The sequence below is a fragment of the Gobio gobio genome (assembly GCF_949357685.1).
Source record: "Gobio gobio genome assembly, chromosome: 5".
NCBI classification, from domain to species: domain Eukaryota; kingdom Metazoa; phylum Chordata; class Actinopteri; order Cypriniformes; family Gobionidae; genus Gobio; species Gobio gobio.
The window spans coordinates 28,459,451-28,481,040 of record NC_137101.1 but is presented as its reverse complement, the minus strand read 5'-3'; the positions used below and the strand labels follow the sequence as shown (position 1 = coordinate 28,481,040).

Here is a 21,590-nt window from a genome sequence, read left to right as displayed (position 1 = left end):
CCCTTCTTGGAGAAATGAGAGCACGGACCCGATCAGGCATTTCCAGGGGTCTTCTTGACGAGAAGAGCACCAGGTGACGAAGAGGTTCCACTTCAACGCATAGGCGTGTCTGGTAGACACTGCCCTAGCGGAAGTGATGGTAGCCACCACCGGAGGTGGTAGGGTACTCAAACCTGCCACGTCCCATCCAGGAGTCACATGTGGAGGTTCCAGAGATCAGGACGTGGGTGCCAAAGGGTGCCCTGTCTCTGAGAGAGGAGGTCCTTCCTCAGAGGAATAGGCCAGGGAGGGGCTGTCGCAAGGAGTAAGAGTTCGGGGAACCAGGTCCGGCTGTGCCAATACGGGGCGACCAGAAGGACCTGCTCCTTGTCCTCCCTGATCTTGCACAATAGCTGTGCGAGAAGGCTCACTGGGGGAAACGCATACTTGCGTAGGCCCTGTGGCCAGCTGTGCGCAAGTGCATCCGTGCCGAGCATGCCCTCAGTCAGGGAATAAAACAGGCTGCAGTGGGAAGAGTCGTGGGAGGCAAACAGATCTACCTGTGCGTCGCCGAACTGTTCCCAAATCAGCTGGACCATCTGGGGATGGAGTCTCCATTCTCCAGGAAGTGGCTGAAACCGTGAGAGCGTGTCGGCTGCACGGTTCAGTTCTCCCAGGAAATGGACAGCACGAAGGGACCTCAGATGCTTCTGACTCCATAGAACGAGATGGCGGATGGTGGTTGATGTACGCTACAGTGGCTGTGTTGTCTGTCCTGACTAGTCCATGTTGACCCTTCAGCAACTCCTGGAAGCGGTGCAGGGCGAACCATACTGCCAGCAACTCGAGGCAATTGACATGCAGGAGGCGCTGGGGTCCTGTCCAGGAGCCCGCGGCAACATGTCCATTGCACATGGCACCCCAGCCCGTGGCAGAGGTATCTGTTGATATGAGTCTTGACAGATGATGACAGAGTCTTGACCGTAACACCGAGATGGCCATGTTCCCGCAGTGGGAACATGAGTCATCTACAAGCGCTGCCTGAGCGTGCTGAAAGCCCAAACACATCAGACAGTGATTGTGCCCATCGGAAGGCGGAAGAGACCGACCGCACCCAGAAGCACACGGCGAGACATCCTGAAAAAGGACGTGCCACGTGTGAGCTCTTTTTGTGAGAGGAAACCTCGCAGTTGATGCCGAAGCGCCCAGAGAAACGCACACCAGCTGGAAACAGATCACTGCACAGATCAGCAGGCAGGAAGTATGCGATCGCTGGAACGCGCCGTCACACCAACACCGACTGGAAGGCTGCTCGTCTCGAAGAAGCTGACAGAGTCTCAGAAGACTTTGTGGAGTGAAGAGTAGGTACTCTTGGCTCCGAAGCAGAAACATAATGTGACATTGCCAGCGTACTTCCTTATATACCCACACGGTGGGGCGGAGTCCGCTATGCAAATTCCGCATACCCATGGCATTGACACTGCCATTGGGCGTTTTCTAGATCTCGAAGTTGATAGGCTTCTAAGCGAAACCCCATTCGTCAGTCACTGACGTTACTCAGAGTGACTGAACGAAAGGGAACTATACTTCACGGAGTGACCTCTTGGCTGAATTAAAAGAAGGATATTTTTGCAGTAAAGTCGAGTAGATTGTATATTTTTTAACATATTGAATGATTAACTATTTGTTATATGCTGAATTTGTGTTTATAAAAAAGCCGCTTCAAAGAGTTACGTCATGTCACAACCGTTGCTGTGTCCGGCAAAATTTTGCATGCTCAAAGTCTAGTGTGCAGGGGTTAAAGTGAACAGCTGGATCGTCTCATGCACAACGCTGACAAAATCGTTCTGCGCTTCCGCCACTCTATTGAAGTGATAACGAGCGCCAGGAATACATTTATCCATTGGAATACAAGCACAACATCACATGTACAGTAAAGGCTCTGTGACAAAACTAGCTGAACCAGACTGAATAGCTCCGAGTCCAACCATGTAAAGTGAAGTGTTAAAGGTCCCATGGCATGAAATTTTCATTTTATGAGGTTTTTCAACATTAATATGAGTTCCCCTAGCCTGAATATTGTCCCCAAGTGGATAGAAATGTTGATCGGTGTAAACCCGAGTTCTGGCTGTCTCTCTCTGCCTTTGAGAAAATGACAGGCCAGACGAGCCAATCCTGAAGTCTCCTGGTTTGACGTCCAAGCAGGAACGGTTACCTCCCTTTCCTCCGCCCAGAGAATCTGGCACGCCCATGCAAACGCTCGCGAGATCATGGGTTGTGAACGAGTGAATGCTGGCAGTTTCTCAGTGTTTGGATGTACAAATGAAAATAGAAGTCTTTTTTCAGTTCCTTCTGATCTGTGATCAGTGATTTCTGATGTGTAGCTAATTATTTATTATTCGTGCACACAATGCGGCTTCTCTCTCTCCCGACAGAGCGGTGTTTTCGTGTTTTCTATCTTGTGAGTCAGTGTTTTTGTACGTCCTCGTCGCGTCTATCGGTTCTAAAATGTGCATACAGTCATGAGTTTCTGCTCAACATCGGCCTCACACACGCCGAAGCTCGGGCTGCACTGGCCAGTGGCCTTCAACATCCCCGACCCCCAGTACTGCATCTGGCCCACAGCGGAGGCACCAAACGAGGCGTGAGATTAAGCAGAAGAGGGTAAGCGTGAGCGTATCTGGGCTATCTAGGCTAGCCAGCCTAGCCCCACAATAAACTGGATTACATTCGATTACTGCTGTTGTGTCTTTGTTTGCGCTGTGTACTCAACGCGCGTCACTGACGCTTTTATTTTATTTAAAAAATAATGCTATTATCAACACTTACTTTTAACTCGTTCATCTCGACAGCTCTAATGGTACTTTGCATGTGTTACAAAGTTGGTAATAATGATGAAGACGGACTCGGTGTGACTGGGACTCGTGTTTATTCAGAACTCTCAGATACAAACACAATAAACTCGCGCTGACTGACAGCGCTCTCATAACTCAGTAGTTACTATAAATAACTTTGTTAGCAATCGCTGAGCTCCGTCTCTGGTACATTAGTGATGTCCGGTTCGCGAACGATCTTTCTTTTGAACCAGTTCTTTTTAGTGAACCGAATCAGTTCACCAAATCGGACTGAATCGTTCTAAACGGTTCGCGTCTCCAGTCAGCGCTGATCCATAATTTACTAAAGTTACTAACTTTCTGACATGAGTGATAGTCCCTCCGACTAGAAATAGACTAATAACCTGAAGTATATGCTGTAACTACAACAGTTCAGACATGCTGAGAGAACTGATGTGAAGTTAACTCAGGTCCATCCGTCTCTCTGGCAGCAGCTCGTGCCTGCTCGTGCCTCGTAGACCTCGTTAAACCACGCCCCCTCCGCTCATTTAAAATGCAAAGATGTCAGCCAATCACAACAGTGGGCGTTTTTACTGATTTCTCACAGCAGACACGCCTACAGGGCAAACAGCAGTATAGAAAAAATGCCTTTTATTTCTAAATTATGACATTTTATGATGTAAAAGTCATACTAACAATATAAGTACACCTCAGGAAACATTATAAAATAAAAGAAAAATGCCATGCCATGGGACCTTTAAGGTAAACTATAAACTGCCTACAAGACTGTAATGATGGGCGTAGTCAGCTATGAGGTCACCAAGGTCCGGACCTCTGTATTTTTCAGAGGCGTATATAATAAATGTTGTAAAATAATTTCAACCAGATTTGGCATAGAATAACGAATGTGTGTGTACATATTGTGAATTAATTTATTAAAAGTCTTTACCTAGCGATCGTATCCTTCAGTGAATTAACTTCTCTAAGCAAAAACTGAGAGAAAAAGAAAGAGTGATGGAAATGAGAGAGTGATGAAATGAGGAGAGAGCATGTATGACAAGATTATCTACTGACCACTAACATGGTTTTGAAAGCTATGTATTATTATTATTTTTTTTGTCCTTCAAACATCTTAAACTGCACATATGTAGGTCAGATAAATAAACAAATTCTTCGGGGACCATGTTCCCCAAACCCCCCTAAATAGCTATAATTTGGGACTTCACTGGTTTTAAAATTCCTTAAGGCAGTTGCATGCTCAAAAGTTGTTGCTGTTTCTGGAAACCTGTTTGCTTTGACCTCACATCTGGAGTTAATGCATGGCTGGTAATGTGTTGCAGCCTGGAATATTTATATATAGGCCTAATTAATATTAAAATTTAATATTCAGACAATATATACTCATTGTATCTCTGTGCTTTGATGATTTAGTTTTTTTTTTTTAAATACTAATTATTTCTGTGGTAGAAAACATTGTGGCACCAAGATCAGCTACTATGGGGGCCCTTGGGTTTGTCAAGTCAAATCAAGTCACAGTACCAGTCAATAAGGGAGCTATTTTAACTAGATGTGAGAATAGCCACACTATTTGAACCATCATAAATTGTTGTTTCTTATGTCTTATGATGAAGCAAAACTTTTGATTCTGCATTTTGACATTGAGACTGCAATAGGTCTATCTAGGTTGTGATTTATTTCTGTTATAGTTGTGTCTTCAGCCATTTTGGCGTGTTACATTTTCATAATTTTTATACTTCCCACTTTTATGTTTGAATTTCATTGTGAAAAACAAGGTTGTGTCCCATATTATTTTAACATAGTATCATCAACATATCAGTGTAGATGTAGATGTACCAAAATAAAACCATTAAAATATGACGTAATATTAATAAGACTTAATAAGACTTAGTAAGACTTAGTAAGTCTTCATGTCCCAAAAAGTATTGCTATACCACGATACTCAATATGTTGCCCCACGGTGAGTAATTTTTCCCTTTTGCACCTATGCTCCATTTGAGGGTTTCCCCACCTGCCAAATCCCACTTTAACCACTAGTAGTGTGACCACAGCTTAAAGGGTTAGTTCACCCAAAAATGAAAATTATGTCATTAATTACTCACCCTCATGTCGTTCGACCCCCGTAAGACCTCCGTTCATCTTCGGAACACAAATTAAGATATTTTTGTTGAAAGCTGATGGCTGAGAAAGGCTTCAGATAGGCCTCCATTGGCATTCAGTACATTTACACTCCCAAGACCCATAAAAGGCACTTAAAACGTCGTTACATCTCACCAAAGTGTCTCTACAATAATTTTACGATGCAACGACAATAGTTTTTGTGCGAAAAAAAAAACAAAAAAACACATTTATCCAACTTGTTCTTGTCTTCCGTGTGTGCCTCCACGACGCATGCGCGAGAATATTACGCAGATCCGGCGTTCGGACATATGACCCAGAAGCGATTTGTTTACAAGCAGAGGAAGACGCACGTATCTAAGCTGTTGAATTCTACATTGATCGTGCTTTAGGTCTCGGCGTAGTGCTCAAAATGGGACTAAAGTGTGCATTTCATGGATTCCCGAACCCCGGCGCTACGTCATATTCTCGCGCATTCGTCGTGGAGGCACACACGGAAGACAAGAAGAGGTTGAATAAAGTCATTTTTATTTTTTTTGCGCACAAAAACTATTGTCGTCGCTTCGTAAAATTATTGTAGAGCCACTGTGGTGAGATGGACTTTGTAACGACGTTTTAAGTGCCTTTTATGGGTCTTGTGAGTGTAAATGTACTGAATGCCATTGGAAGCCTATCTGAAGCCTTTCTCAGCCATCAGCTTTCAACAAAAATATCTTCATTTGTGTTCCGAAGATGAACGGAGGTCTTACGGGTGTCGAACTACATGAGGGTGAATAATTAATGACAGAATTTTCATTTTTGGGTGAACTAACCCTTTAAGATATGCTGCTGCTGTATAAATAGCCATGTATAAGTCCCGTAGAAGATCTAGACAGGTGGAGCTGGGGGGGTTCAGAGGAACTGCTGCAAGACTAGCTTACAGCAAAAAAAATTAACCAGACTGTTTAAATGATGAGCAAGCAATCTCATTGGCCGCAGGATCAGCAGAGGCCAATCAGCTTGTGCCATGCGTTAATGATGTGGTGATCCAAGACTACAAAACCAGTCATAAGTCACACAGGTTTATTTGTGGCAATAGCCAACAATATATTGTATGGTTCAAAATAATCGATTTTTCTTTTATGCCAAAAATCATTAGGATATTACGCAAATATCATGTTCCATGAAGATATTTAGTAAATATATATAAAAAATATTATTAGTAGGAATATGCATTGCTAAGGACTTAATTTGGACAACTTTAAAGGTGATTTTCTCAATATTTAGATTTTTTTGCACCCTCAGATTCCAGATTTTAAAATAGTTGTATCTCGGCCAAATATTGTCCTATCCTAACAAACCATACATCAATGGAAAACTTATGTATTCAGCTTAAAAAAAAACTGGGTCCAAGGTCATATATATATATATATATATATATATATATATATATATATATATATATATATATATATATATATATATATATATATATATATATATATATATACACACACTTTACTGTGCTGTATGCATTACACTAATATTCCATTCCAAACCCTAAAATCTAAAATTAGCAATAGCACTGCTACATTGTTTGATAGCTGTCTGCTTCTCAATTTAAATAAAGTAACCCCTGACATTTGAGGAATATTCTCAGATATGTTGTAAATAGACATTTATTTTTATTAAATATTCATGAATTTGTTCGCCATTAGTCATCAGCAGTAACATAAAAATATATGTAACTGAATATAAAGGGAGTTGAAGTGTTCCTATAAACGAAAGCTGTTTGAGAGAAAGATTAATTGGCCTTGTGCCATTGGAAAGTCTGTCCTCTTCTTCCTCCAGATTCGGCTATTCCATTGAGGAAGTATACTGCTGTCAAATCACTGAATGCTTGCCAGCGGCAATATAATTTTATGGAGGCTTCACCCACTTATTTCCTGAATGACATTTAGGTAAGGGATAGTTTTATGTTTATCATTTGTTGATGAGCTTGATATATACTGAAGGATGAATTTGCAATAAAAAAGACATTTACTTGTCTTTAGCAGTACATATAGCGGTATTTGTGGTATCTTTGTGGTCTCGGCACTATACTAAGTAGTTCCTACAATTTCTTAGCTATATACTATGCACTACAGAACTCTTAATTAACGCTCAAATTAGTAATTTTTTGCCTAGTTTAATGTGCAGATAAAAGTCCTAAAAGTCTTTCAAACACGAAAATTATAGTTATTTTTATTCATTTATATGCATATATATATATATATATATATATATATATATATATATATATATATATATATATATATATATATATATATATATATATATATATATATATATATATATATATTATTTAAACAGTACCATTTTCTTGAAAAATGACACTTTTTTCAGTTAATCACTTAAACTTAAATTATGTTTGCTACCTCAATTTAAATCCAATCTGAATTGAAAAACTGAACTGGAATTTTAAAGGGAAAGAAAACTTTTCTTCATTACCAGTAACTAGAGAGGCTAAGAGCCTTTAGAGTCAAATGAGATTATGTTGATGTTTTACTGTGCAAGAGTTAATCATGTTCCTTGTAATTTGCTCACTAGAGAACTATCTTGGTCCTCACTTAAGTTTGCTTTTATTTTTTAGAAGGAAACTGATTACAGTCTCATTCGAGTGTTTGATCATGCAATGAAGGTTTATTGCCGTCCTCCATGACTAAGATTTGTAGGACAACAGCATCCAAGACCATCATTATTTGTAATGAAATATAAGGGTAAATGAATACATTCTCCAGAGAAAGCCTTATTGCTTTTCCTCCTTTTTATTCATGGCTGACAAAAATAATATTTTGCCATGGTGTTGTTAGTTGCATGCAATTTATTCAAGGATACAAGGCTAAAGGAATGTGACGTCCTGCATTATAAGGTATTCATTAAACGGCAATGCCTTTAATTCCATTTTCAATTGAAAATAAGAATACCAATCATGGTGCGATGGAAGACAAAGTGGATGTTGTTTTGCTACGAGTCGGGCAATAGTAAAAACTACATGATTGCTTTTCGACACAAACTGCCCACAATAACAATGACTAAGACAGTCGAAGTTACAATGAATAATGCTTCTATTATACTGGGGAAAAAAGCTTTATGGCACTTATGTATGGGACATTTTGCAGAAACATCAGGAAGACAACTAAACGCACATGTACTTTTTTCCTAAATAGTGCACACTTTGGCTTCCCATTCTTATTTTTTTTTTTTTAAGCATTAGAGGCACACATTTCTTGTATTTCCACTGTGAAAATGAAACTATATAAACTGTTATCTAACATAAAATTAACATAGCATGCATAGATATGTAACCAATTAGTACATATATCAAACTGAAACATATCCACCCATCAACCAATGAATCAGTAGGAAGCGCCTCGTCAGATACTGCTTACACAAACAACTTTATGTGTAACAAATATGTTAACTCGGCAGTTGGGGCATGAAGTTATGGATTTTGGATTCTCAAGGGAAGTAATGGCTTCAGCAAGAAAACCAGATAGTCTAACATACAATGAACTGGAGGAACCTCTTTGTAATGTATATTTTAAAGAGATATTATCTTGCTAAAACAGGAAGGATCCTACTTTACAATGGCAAAAAAGCTAATAGACACTTTTCAGAACTTGCATTATCCACATTATTATTTGCATTATTTAATGTCTCCAATTCATTTATGCTGCATGTCTTTGGGGTGCAGAGGAAACCAACATGAAAAAAGGCATGTAAATTCCACACAGAAAGGCCAACCCAATCTCATGGTAACAGTTCTACTGGACCAACTTTATATTAGGTGGCCTTAACTACTATGTACTAACATTTTAATTAATCATTTGATACAATGCACTTATTGTGTACACACATGTTTTTACATTGTACTTACATTTAAAAAAATACCTGCATGTAATTACATCTGTAATTAATTTCTGTAGTTACATTTGTAATTACACAGTTGACACTTCCCTTATACCTAACCCTACCCTTAAACTTACCCATACCACCACACCTGTCCCTAACCCTACCCGTATCCCACCTCAATATCAGCAAAGGTCTTTTGCAATACAATTTGAACACAGTAAGTACATTGTACTTATTTTTTGATGCAAGTACATAGTACTTACGTTTGTAACGCGTAAAGCGTTTATTAATCTTTGTTAATGTTAATTTCAACACTTACTAATACATTATTAAAATCTTGTTAACATTAGTTAATGCAGTGTGAACTAACATGAACAAACCATGAACAGCTGTATTTATATTAACTAACGTTAACAAAGATGAACAAATACAGTAACAAATGTAATGCTCATGGTTAGTTCATGTTAGTTAATACATTAACTAATGTTAACTAATGACCATTATTCTAAAGTGTTACCAGTATAATTAGTACATTCTGGTTCAGATTGGTTACTTCTTTATTTTGTTTCCAACTTGAATGCATGGCAGGTTGTAACCAGTTCCCCGGGTGCATTTGAAGGCAACATGAGGCACAAGTCGCCATGAAGTAGTTCTAGTTCCAGAACAAAATTATTTTCTGAAATTAGTGGTCAGGTTAAAGTGCAGACATAATATATAGGCAATTAAAATTACACCTACGCTAAGGTATATATATTTTTAGAAGTATTGTTCTATTGTTTATTTTCTTATCAAAAGTCAGCTTTTCACATTCCACAATAGTTAAGATTTAGCTATGGGAAAATGGCCAGCTTTATGCAAGTACCGTAATAGGAAGCAGTAGCAGTAGTGGATTGAGAGAGATAATTCCACCACACATTCCCCATGAGCGAGCTGAAGTCATAAATCAAAAGCTATCATGTGTATGTTGGATGCATGAAAGGAGAATACTCATAATTCATGTAAATTATTAGAATGATTTGCAAGATCATGCTCAATTACTAGTGTTGATTAGGGATTTTGTGCATGTGTTGGCTGGCACACAGTCTACAAAAATCTGCTCTGCCAATAAATGCTATTACAGTTTCAACTGAGGGTGTTCTTTCTTTGTTCGAGGGGGACACCAGACCCTTTCTTAGCACCACAAGATCCGGGCTCTACTGCATGCCATTACAGGCCATCAATACTTTCATATTTAGCTGCATATGCTACAGATATTCCCTTCTCATTAAAGTACCTCACCTGATCTTCCATTAATATAGATGTGAGAGGACATAGAACTCACTTGGGAAATGAAAGGGTCGGCCAAGCTCCCATATCCTGTCAGTAAACATGTGAACACATCTCTTTTAAATTCAGCCAAGTGTTTCAGACAAAACATCTTGAAGTTTCAATGCCTTGAACTTCACAAACGTATAAATCCAGTGTTTAGTTGCTCACCTGAAGCATTTATTGCTGCAGCATTGAAACTTTTAAACATGGCTTTGTTTCCTAACAGAGCATTAAAGATCTTGTACACTAGGCAGACCTGGAAAACCTGTAGAATTCAGCCAATCAGATTTCAACATGATAAGACTTTAGCAACACATTCTCACACCCATCATCACATATGGACGTTTGGACATATGGACATACCATACGTCAGGACCCCTTGACGTCAATTTTTAACACACAGGGTACCCCTTTAGAGTCAATTTTCGACATGCAAAGTACTCCATTGCTTTCAAAAGCCGCGTTTCCACCGCAGGAACTTTCCCCAGGAACTAGGAACTTTGGGGTGGTACTCTGTGTGTTTCGACCGCAGGAACCGGGGTCTAAATGAAGTTCTGGGTAGATATTTCCCCCTCCAAACGGCCCTGCTTGCGAGGGCCGTTTCAAAGTTCCGGAACTTTCGGGGGTGGGACTTGAGTGCTGAACATGCATGAGCTCACGCAGCACATTTTTTCAACCAGCATTTTTTGGACATTATTTGACATATATTGCATATGTCACTATGGGAAGAAGACTTGTGTCCGACTTCACGTCTCCTGCACACGGCAACTCTTGCCAATTGGTTACATCCAGCCGCAGCCGATGTCGAACACACCTTATATGACTGTACTTTTATTTGCCTTTTACGTGTTTTATATAATTGAGAAGTGGGTAGGTTTAGGGTGAGAGTGGGGTCAGGTGCTTCAAAATATCTATGAAAGCATAAATATTTCTAAATATTTTTTTTACATTTACAAAGGCATGCAAATAATTAACTGCATCTTAATCTGGCGCATGTGTGTCAAGTGATTTTAGTCAAGTTCTGGCACAGAGAATTGTGGGAAATGCAGTTTTGTCGCATGCTTCTGACTGCCTCATACACTGACTAAATTAGTAGTATTTTTTAAGGTTTATTTGTAGTTTTTACAGTACTGTACAAATTAAACAAGACATGTATAATTGGTGGCGTTTAAGTGCACTAACTTCTTAACTATGATTCTGACAATGAAGGCAGCACTTGTTGGCAAGCCTACTAATGCAAATTTTTATTGAATTAAGGTGTATAGCAAGTGCTAAAAGGACATTTTGGGAGAGCTGGATTTTTGTCCAGCCTACGTTTTAATTAATTATAGCCAGGCATTGGCCATTGAATCAACCAGGTTGTCCCCTTAGTAAATTTGTTAAATCTCTCTTGTTTGACACATTTCTATGGTGCCACTTCTGAGCTATGTTCTGGCAGTCCCTGAGAAAGAGATCCTGCCTCTCAGCTTGTTTGGGGTTTGACAAAAGGGAAGATTTTCACCCCACAATGACGATGATACCATTCATAAGTTCTCACTGCAGGGTATTTCCAGCATGTTAAGTGTTGAGTAGTACTGAAGTGCCACTTCAGACTGACGTGCCACTCCAGGGCCAAATTGCAAAATCTATCAGTTTAAGCACCTTTGGAATAGGCTGCTAGATGAATAAGCCTGCCATCTGCCAGCCAGACAACCGACACTTGCTAATTGCACTACTGTTCACCAGTATGTTGACTAAAATGATGCAATCAGTGCATCATCACAGCAAACAAACACTGGGGGTTCCAGATCACCAAATCCTCTTAAACTGTTGCTTTTGGGGATCCTGCTGCCAGGCTTGGTTTGATAAGCGCGATGTTATCCAGAATTTCAGTTCAGGATTTGAAACATTTAACTGTTCAATTTCTGAAATTTACAATATACCATATAGTGAAGTTATTTTTTTTAAAGGACAGGGCTCAAAACTATTGGAAGACATTGTAGCTGAAATTTTGGTTACCCTTTATTTAATGGTGTCCGTGTTACAGTGTAGTTATGCATTTAAGTACTGTGTAATAATAATGAACTATATGTACTTACTATAGGGTAAGGGTTAGGATTGGGGTTGGTTAGGGTTAGTCGCATGTAATTTATAGTTATTACTACAGTAACTACATGTAACGTATAACAAGGACACTGTCAAATAAAGGGTAACACTTTATTCTACAGTGTCATTGTTACATATGTCACATGTACTTACCATAGTAATAGCAGTAAATTATAAATAATTACATGCAACTAAACCTCAAACCAAACCCGAATCCTACCCTAAACATATAGTAAGTACATTTTGTTAATTAATATTACTCAGAACTTAACTATATAATTACACTGTAACAATAACACCTTAAAATAAAGTGTATCCAAATAAATGTACCAATTTTTTTAGTTAATCACATTGCAATTGCAAGCAAGCAAACATTTATCAAAAATGTTGGTTGCACTTTGTTTTATATTACGTGCTAGGGGTGTGACGAGATTAAAATGTGATGAGATTTCTTGTAGAGTGAAAAGCTGTCTCACGATATCGCCATGATAGGGCGTGAGTGTGAAATTAGCTTAGAAGTAAAAAAAAACATTTAATTCAGTTGGATAACTGTTGCTTAAATTTTAAACTATTTTAAACGTCTGCTCTGCACTGTGTGCGACTGCATCTGAGCTGCAGGAATCACAGTTCACTGATCACGTGACGAGAGTAAGGTGAGATGATTGACAGGACCATGGCGGAAGATTTGTGCGGAACAGACTGTCTTATCTTGTAGAATGCGTGCTCAGCACTGCCGCTCCCTATACACAGAGCGAATCAAAAGCAAAAGTAAACGTGAGCACCCTGATTCGCGCAAATTAGGCGACATACAATAGCCTATCTCCCAATATCAAAGCTATCTTATGTGGCGTTCACACCGGACGCAATTGACGGAAATAAATCGTGCTATTCGCGTGAAGGTGGACGCTTGAACATTTTGAGTTTACTCGCTTCATTCGCGCGTGAAATTCGCTTCATTGTGTGACATTCATTGCACAACTAGGCCTGTCACGATTACAAATTTTGCTGGACGATAAATTGGCCAAGAAATTATTGCGATAAACGTTAATATTGTCGTTCTGAGATCATTTTCATCTAAAATAATGATAATGGCATAATAATGCAGGTACACCTTTTCAAAGATCAATAAACTTTTATTTCTAAAGACTATTTAACACTGAAAACGGAAAGCATTTTAAATATCCACAATAAATGAACAAAACAACCAAAACAAAAAAAGCTATGGACTCTCAGTCTGTTAACAAAAAAATGCCCTTGAGCTGGGAAAACTGCAACGGATGATTGTGTTTTAGATAGTGCTGGGAATCGATTAAAAAAAAGTAACAAATTAATCTGATTTTTTTTTCTATAATTAATCACGATTAATACGTTTTTAATGTTTTGATATTGTAATAATTTAAGTTACTCTCCAAATTAATGTAGAAACAATTTATTGACAGCATATTTTAAATATGTGTTGTATTGTCATGTTTTTATGAATGAAGGCCAGTATCACTGATGTCTCTATGAAACATTAATGACGTTACATTACAGTTTAACTGAAAGCTGCCAATTTCAACATTTATTAGGCTTTAAAAAAACTTTTAATTTAAGTGAACTTAAAACAATCTTTACATAACCCCATTATAATAAATGTTATTTTTACCTGTGCCTTCCCTGTTAGACATATACAGAAATGTAATAGTTATCAAACACCTTTCTTAGCTGCATAAATAATAAATTAAATATAGATTAATTATCATTAAAGCTACAATTTTCTCTGTTCCTGTTATTCTTTGATGAACATTAATGACAGGCATCATCAGTGCTCCTGTCACTTTAAGAACAGCCGTTGCCGAACATGACGCGGATCTGACGCGCTGTCCCGCGCATCTCATTTCCTCACAACTCTTTAAGTTCATTTAAGACGTTATTTAACTAATTTAAGACTCCTAATATAAGAATACTCAAAGTTCTCTGTGTTGTTGTTATTGTTTGTTCATGAGCAATAGAGAACTCGATATGAGCTGACGCAAGTCTGTCTGTGCGTCGAGTGTGTGTTTCAGTGTCAGTGTCAGAGTGTCCCTCGATTAGCTGACGTGAGACGCAGCCACACAGACAGGACACTGACACACACACACACACACACACACAGACAGGACATTGACATACAGCGGGTTCTCTTGTGTCTTGTCGCGCTGAGAAGCATTTACATGTATAAGAGCGTGATTATATAATGTAACGCTCTGCAAAAATAGATATAAAAACGGACGCTGGAAATTATCGTGGCCGGAAAAATTATCGAGCTCATTTTTTTTTATTGTGCGATTAATTGATTTATTGACTATCGTGACAGGCCTATGCACAACAGACGCGAATTCGCCTCATGGGAGGGGCTTCTGCCAGCCGGCTCGTCTCGTTGAGAAATGGCTGACATGGGCTGTGTTTACACGTCTTTTTTTGTTAAAATATACTGTTAATGTATGACAAAACGTAGTTTTAAGACTTCTTCAGTCGATAATGTAGTTGTTTAAAGCTCAAAACTGTGGTTTATTTATATAAAGAGTGCCTATTTGAACATTTTATCTGGTGTTTTCGGAGTTGTGAGCTCCAGCGGATCAGCGGCGCTGAGTGCTCGTCAACGCCGACAAGAACAACCTTTCCTCGGCCAGTCCTTCTGACGTCTGCCGCTGGCTCTGATGTCTCTGTGGTGTGTCTTGAGCTATAATTTGTCTTGTAACGTGCAATCTTTGGTCTCATGGATCTATAATTTGTTCCCTGGCAAATCGTTTAGGCAAAGTGGGCAAAGTGAAGTTTCCTTACTTTTTATTTTTAGGCTATAACTGTACGTTATAGTTGTAGCCTACTAGCACTGACTTTGAATGTTTGACTGAATTGTTTGCTTTATTTCATGTATAGCTTATTATACCTTTTACTTATACTTTTGTATTATTGATCATACATAAACTTGCATTTAACAAAAAGAGACTGGGTTGTGTTTCATGTAATTTAATGTTAACACAGTGATAATCATATTGTCTGAACCAGATATTAATATACAGGTTGTCTCCTCATTGTTGTCACTACTAGAGCAAGCTCCTGATTGGTTATCGCGGCGTGAATATCTGCCAAAGTTCAGATTTTTCAACTTGAGCGATTCGCGCGAATCACACGTTCAAAAAGCTCAATTCACGTCATTCGTGCGAATCGCGCCATCTGCACCGCCTCATTCGCGCGAATCACGCCGCAGAATGCCATTTCGCGTCTCTGCATTGACTTAACATGTAAATCACTCGCGTGAATCGCGTCCGGTGTGAACCATAGACCGTAAAAAAATATGGATGACGCGACTTCATTGACTTCCGCTGACCAGAATTGAAGCTTTCGTAGGCCCACACACGGCGCTGACATCTTGGGACCGAGTCTGCGCAGTAGCGATCTCGGGACCAGAGTTGCGCAGTAGAGAGAAGGAAGTAGAGGCGCGATTATCAAAAGCCCGCTCACACTCTCACAGATGCAGAACAATTCATTATGTTGGTGTGAAATAAACAGTTATAGAAATGTAGAAATTAAACCTAAAGCTCCAATCTCCTCCCCAAAATCCAGAAAAAAGTTTGTTAGTGCCTCAGTAACAACTTCACTCAGAGAAGCCGTCAATCTCAGCTGTCAATCATGACGTCACACCCCCGTTTTTATAGCATCAAATAACTAACTAAAACTAAACTTATTTAAAAAACGAACACTTGAAATGAAATCATCGTAATAAAAACTGCCTAAAATGACAGAAACCGTCTTTAGGAAACAATTATTTGAAGTGTACTTGAATTGTTTAGTGTGTCTCGCGTCCATTCTAATACATGGAGGGGTGGGGTTTAGGAGCTATACTGGGACCGGCCACTGGGGGGCGATCGAGGCGCAGAAGCTTCAGTTTCTGACAGGAGTGCTGCAGGCTTGGTGTGAACGCACCATTAGGCTGGGCTGTGTAGTTGTAACCACCTCTTAGCTCTGGCGGACGGTGTACAATTGCCTGAGGGCGGACATATGCTAATATGGGACATATTGTTCAGAAACATTTAACATGATTATTAAGAGTGTTTAGGCTTTTTGAGGATTAAAAAAAGGAGTGAATGGATTTGTATCATGTAGGGTCCACACACTGCAAAGACACATTTATATGCAAACATCATATAAAAGTGAATTTTTAAATCCGATGACCCCTTTAAAAATCAGCCTGGTCTCATTGCGAAAATGTACCTCTGGCAACGTTTTTGCAAACCCCAAAATACGTACCAATATGTACATATCACTGCAGTTTCAAAGTGATATGTCCACTGGGTGCCGCCAAAAGCTTCGTTTTTTTCCCGGAACAGATGAGCGTCAATCTGACGTTTTGTGACATTGTTTTTTTAACGTACACCTACACTAAACCCTAAACCTAACCGATAGTGTTAACAAAAGAAAATGTGACAAAAATACAATAGTAACCATGTCTTGTTAGCTTCTGTGAACTCATCTTTGAGCTCTTTTATCATGACTTGTCTTTCACAGGATTCGTATCTGAGCTTTCATTATTACAAGTACAAATCTGTACCAGCTGAGCTACTGAGCAAACTTATTATATAAAAAAAGCCGAGCATATGGAGCAGATTAAGTGACGCAAACTCCAAAATTTATTCATTTACATGGAAAAAAAAAAACGATAAAAAGTGCTTGCTGTTTTACTGCCTCTAGTGTTCATTTCACTTTGAAACTGCAGAGATATGTACATATTGGTACGTATTTTGGCGGTTTGCAAAAACGTTGCCAGAGGTACATTTTCACAATGAGACCAGGTTGTTAAAAATACTGTGCAAAAATCTTGTCACGTCTCATTCTCGTGAACCCAATCTCATGTCTTGTCTCGTCACACCCCTTTTACGTGCACTTACATGTACTTACATTGTACTTATCTAAAAGTACTGGGTAATAAAATTAAGGTTAGGTTCTGGTGTAGGTTCAGGGTTAGTACCTTAATATAATAAGCACATAGTGTGTAAATGTGGAACAGGACTGTAAAATAAACTGCTACCAAATTTTTTATTCAAAGCAACTCATTTTGAATATGTGCAAAAGGAGCTAAGTGCTATGCTCATGGACAATGGTTTACGGTTCCTTTTGGGACTTGAATCAGCAACATTCAGATCATCCTCTTTGGTTTAATTATGCGATAATGATGGGCTGACTATGCATTATCCTGCTTATTACCCAGCTACTTACCAAATAAATAAATACATATGTGGACATGAAATATTGTTATTGAAATATAACTTTACATGTATATTATCTCAAAGCTTTCAAGGTGGAAACTGTATTGTTGTGACTGGCTAATCAAAATCAAGTATTGCAGAGAGCACCAGCATGATTACAATAATGATATTGCATAAAATGTATAATAGTGACTATCAAAGTATAGAAATATATGTAATGCAATAATATATATATATTTTATGTCCATATTTCTCATAAGACATACCCATCCTGTCCACCATTGTGATACACAATGCAACATTTATACTGATACTGCTAATGCTCATTTCAAGGGGTTTCTCTACAAATTAAAATTAAAATGGTGCCTTTGAGGACCACTTCAACTTTATTTCCAAGGACTGTCCAATAAATGATTCCCTGTGTTCGTCTGTATTATTTCTGTGGTCAGTGGAGTTTATTCAGTGCCTCTTAGTATAAATTACCTTGCCTTCTAGTCTGAACAATGACCTTGCAGCCAAAGCAAATGCACTCTCACCTCCGTGCCTCATTTACTTCAACAGAGGGTTTTTTTTCCCCACTCAGATCAAAATATGCCCTTGCAATGAATGGACGAGGATGCTCAAATGTAAATGCAGACACATTCTGGTATATTGTATCTCAATGTTAAAACATAATGCACAGGGCCCAGTAATGGTGATTTCTGTTCAACATGTCTTTTTGTTTGTTGATTGAAGGGAAATGAACTGGACATGAAGGTCTGAATGCTTGTCTTGAGTGGTAATCTTAAAGGAATGGTTCACCCACAAATTAAAAAGCTGTCATGTTGTTCTAAATTGATTGATTGAGGAACATAAAAGGAGACTTTTTGAAAAACTTTTATGAAGCTCCATAAGAGGCACTTAAGTTAAATTTAAAAAAAGACTCAAACACTACATTCTAAGTCTTCTAAACGTTTGGGATGAACAGACCTAAATTTTAATCACTATTTACTTTTGTCTTGTGTAGTAATTTTAAAAGAATAAAAGAATAGTTCACCCACAATTTAAAATGTTGTCATTCTTCACTCACTCTCATGTTGTTCTAAATCTTTATAATACAACAGTAACCTAAATTGGTAACACTTTATTTTACAGTGTCCTTGTTACATATATTACATGTACTTGTACATGTATTTTACCATAGAAATATGATACTATGGTAGTCAATGGCTGCCGAGATCTGCTTGGTGACAAACATTCTCCCAAATATCTCAGCAGAACAAAGAAAGGTTTGGAACAACTTGAGGGTGACTAAATGATGACAGAATTTTCCTTTTTGTGTGAACTATCCCTTTAAATATATAATTACACTGTAAAAATTACACCTTAAAACAAAGGGTTACACTTTATTTTAAGGTGTTATTGTTACGGTGTAATTATATATTTAAGTACTGAGTAATATTAATTAACTGCATGTACTTACTATGGTTACTGTAGGATTAGGATTTGGTTGAGGGTTGCATTTAATTATGCATAATTTACTCTATCACTATTGTAAGTAACATATGTAACAAGGACAATACATAAAGTGTTAAAATGAAGTGTTACCAAATAAAGTTTAACCCCTAAATTTAAATCATTATTCACTGATAATCTTACTTTCCATCCAAGCTCTAAAATCTTAAATTGTATCATGTCAGATTTGACATCATTTTTAACAAATTGCCATTTCAAAATCTCATATAAAGTTATATAAGTCTTTTCTTTTTATCTTTTCTATATATTAGGACAGTTACCTTTTGCTTCACCTAAATGTGTTTTTCCTCTCAGGCTGATATTTACATCAGGAATACGGAGGGCAGGTTGAAAACACGCTCCAATCCCCGCAGATAAGCAGAGAAACCAGCTGACCTTCTGTCTCATCTATAAACAAACCGCTCTTGTCTTCCCTTAAGGCACACGCAGAAGCCAGGATAGATGTCTCTTGAAAAGGACATCCTATATCTACTGTGTCAGTGTGGAAAAGGTGAAGCAGCAGTATATCTAGCTGACTTGTCTGTGTGGCTCCCATTTCTCACCTTTCAGCATTCATGTTGACACGTTACCCCTTCAACTCCATGCAGCACAAAGCAGTTTTATTTTAAGCTGGTCTGATTTGTATAGTGCAATCATGTAAGGGTAATACATGACATGTTGTTTAAACCTAGATCTAAATATATGATAGCAGATTGGCAGAGAAAATACTTCAGTTTAACACTTTACTTTAAGTTTCTATATAAAGCACTCTATAAAGCCTGCTTTCATAATGTCTTATATTACATTTTACAGTCAGTTCTTGTGAGTAATTTTAACCACAGTTATAATACTTTAAAACTTTATATAATTAATCATATATTTTGGCTTACTTTATAATACATGTATTATACTATTTACATATTCATTACTAGGTGTATAAAAAGGGAAAATGTGCAGCAGTTACATTAAGCTATTTCAGTCTGTCTGAATGTTAAAAAATACTTTTGTTGGTGCAGCCTAATGTCTAAATAATGCCTAAAGTCCAATTAAATCATGTGACACAATATGTTTTGATGTAAACTGAAATGTCACCACGTCGAGTATAATTTGAGATTCTCTGAGAAAACTTTTTAATACATTGCAACATATAGTTAGCATCCAGTTGCATGTGCTATTGTGTGTTTAAATGTAATATACTCCACAAATATCCACAAATACATACTGCATTATAAAGTTGGTTATAAGTATTTATGACATAGTAATGCATTACTGTGGCATTATAAATACTTTATACAAGCCAAAAAAAATTAATTTAGATGTGTAGAAGATAAATCCCAGATGAACTAGTAGCAGATAATAATCACTTTCTGACCTCAGCTTTACCCTCAAGATAGACTGTAGTGCCATCTATTGAAAAACATAACTATAAATCACTTAACTCATAAAAAAGCACCATCTGATGTGATCCGTATCACATTCTACCACTTTTGAAGATGAGTTCATATAAATCCATCAATCAAATGAGAGAAAAGTCAGTTTTGAATTAATATCATCTGGCAAATAATTACTTTTTTTCCTCCCGTAAACGCATCCTCTATATTCATACGGATATGACTGAGCACTATAACAACAATATACCGAAATTAAATCTACAATAATCCTCTATCAAATCATCAGGCAACAAGCGATCCTACAGGTGCGTTTTACGAGTATAGGTAAATAAAAAATGCGGCATATTATTAATTAACACATATTTACCGTCTCGTAGGAAGCGAGAGTGGATGAGAATGATGAGAAAACAGCAGATCGCCGCTCCCGCTAGAGCCCACGCAACTCTCAGCATCAGCATCCTGACTGCCTTCAGCATCCACACCACATCTCCATTCTATTGCCATACAACAACCAACACCTTTGCTGCGCTTTTCTCTAACAGATTCAGGAGAAAGGAATCCGTTCTTTATCAAGAGATGCCAACTTTAGTAAAATAATATAGTTGATATTTTGGAGCTTTCACCGCCCATTGCAAAAAAAAAAAAAAGTCCTGCTCGTCTGTTGCGTGGATCTAAGTCGAGTAATGCGCGACCATCCTCTCCAACATCTCTGTTTTACGCACTTGGAGAACTGCGCTGATCGCTAGAACTGTCACTCTTCTCTGTGCTGTCGACTGGTCTGTGTATCAGGAGAAACAAGTCCGCGTTAGAACAGCCGTAATTCCCGCATTCATTCGAATGATCATTTAAAAATGTCCCAAACGCGACGCATGTGTGGAGTTGCTGATATGTCGAGTCTGTATCTCCTCTTCCGTCTGTGCAGTTACCGGGGTTTGATTCTTCTCTTAACGAGCGCACTTTCTCTCCGCTCTGACGCATACACTCGCGTTTGAGAAGCGTTAGCCGGTGGATGCGTCACAGCGCATGTTCCTGTAGTCTGACGTCAGAGTTTAAGTCTTAAGTTCATTCTTTGTGAGTGTGTACTTTATGTGCTCAAGCTTTCATAAATGTAGTGAACCGCAGGATTTAAATACACCGTGAAATCAAACTTGAAGTTTCGTGGCTTATAGAGTCTTTTGAGGGCATTGATGTTTAGGCTATGGGTCATTCTGTTGTGGGGTTTTACTGTGTCCACATGACTTTTT

At 38.3% G+C, this 21,590-nt stretch overlaps 1 protein-coding gene across 1 annotated transcript in view; it reads right to left on the bottom strand.

Moving 5' to 3' along the window:
- tafa5a (TAFA chemokine like family member 5a) overlaps positions 1-21,317 on the bottom strand; it is a 230,963-nt gene extending 209,646 nt beyond the window's left edge. Inside the window, exon 1 of the mRNA XM_079817531.1 lies at positions 20,714-21,317. Coding sequence (XP_079673657.1) covers positions 20,714-20,822 — 109 coding nt within the window. The 5' untranslated portion in view covers positions 20,823-21,317. The remainder of the gene's footprint in view (positions 1-20,713) is intronic.
- Positions 21,318-21,590: the final 273 nt, after the last annotated feature.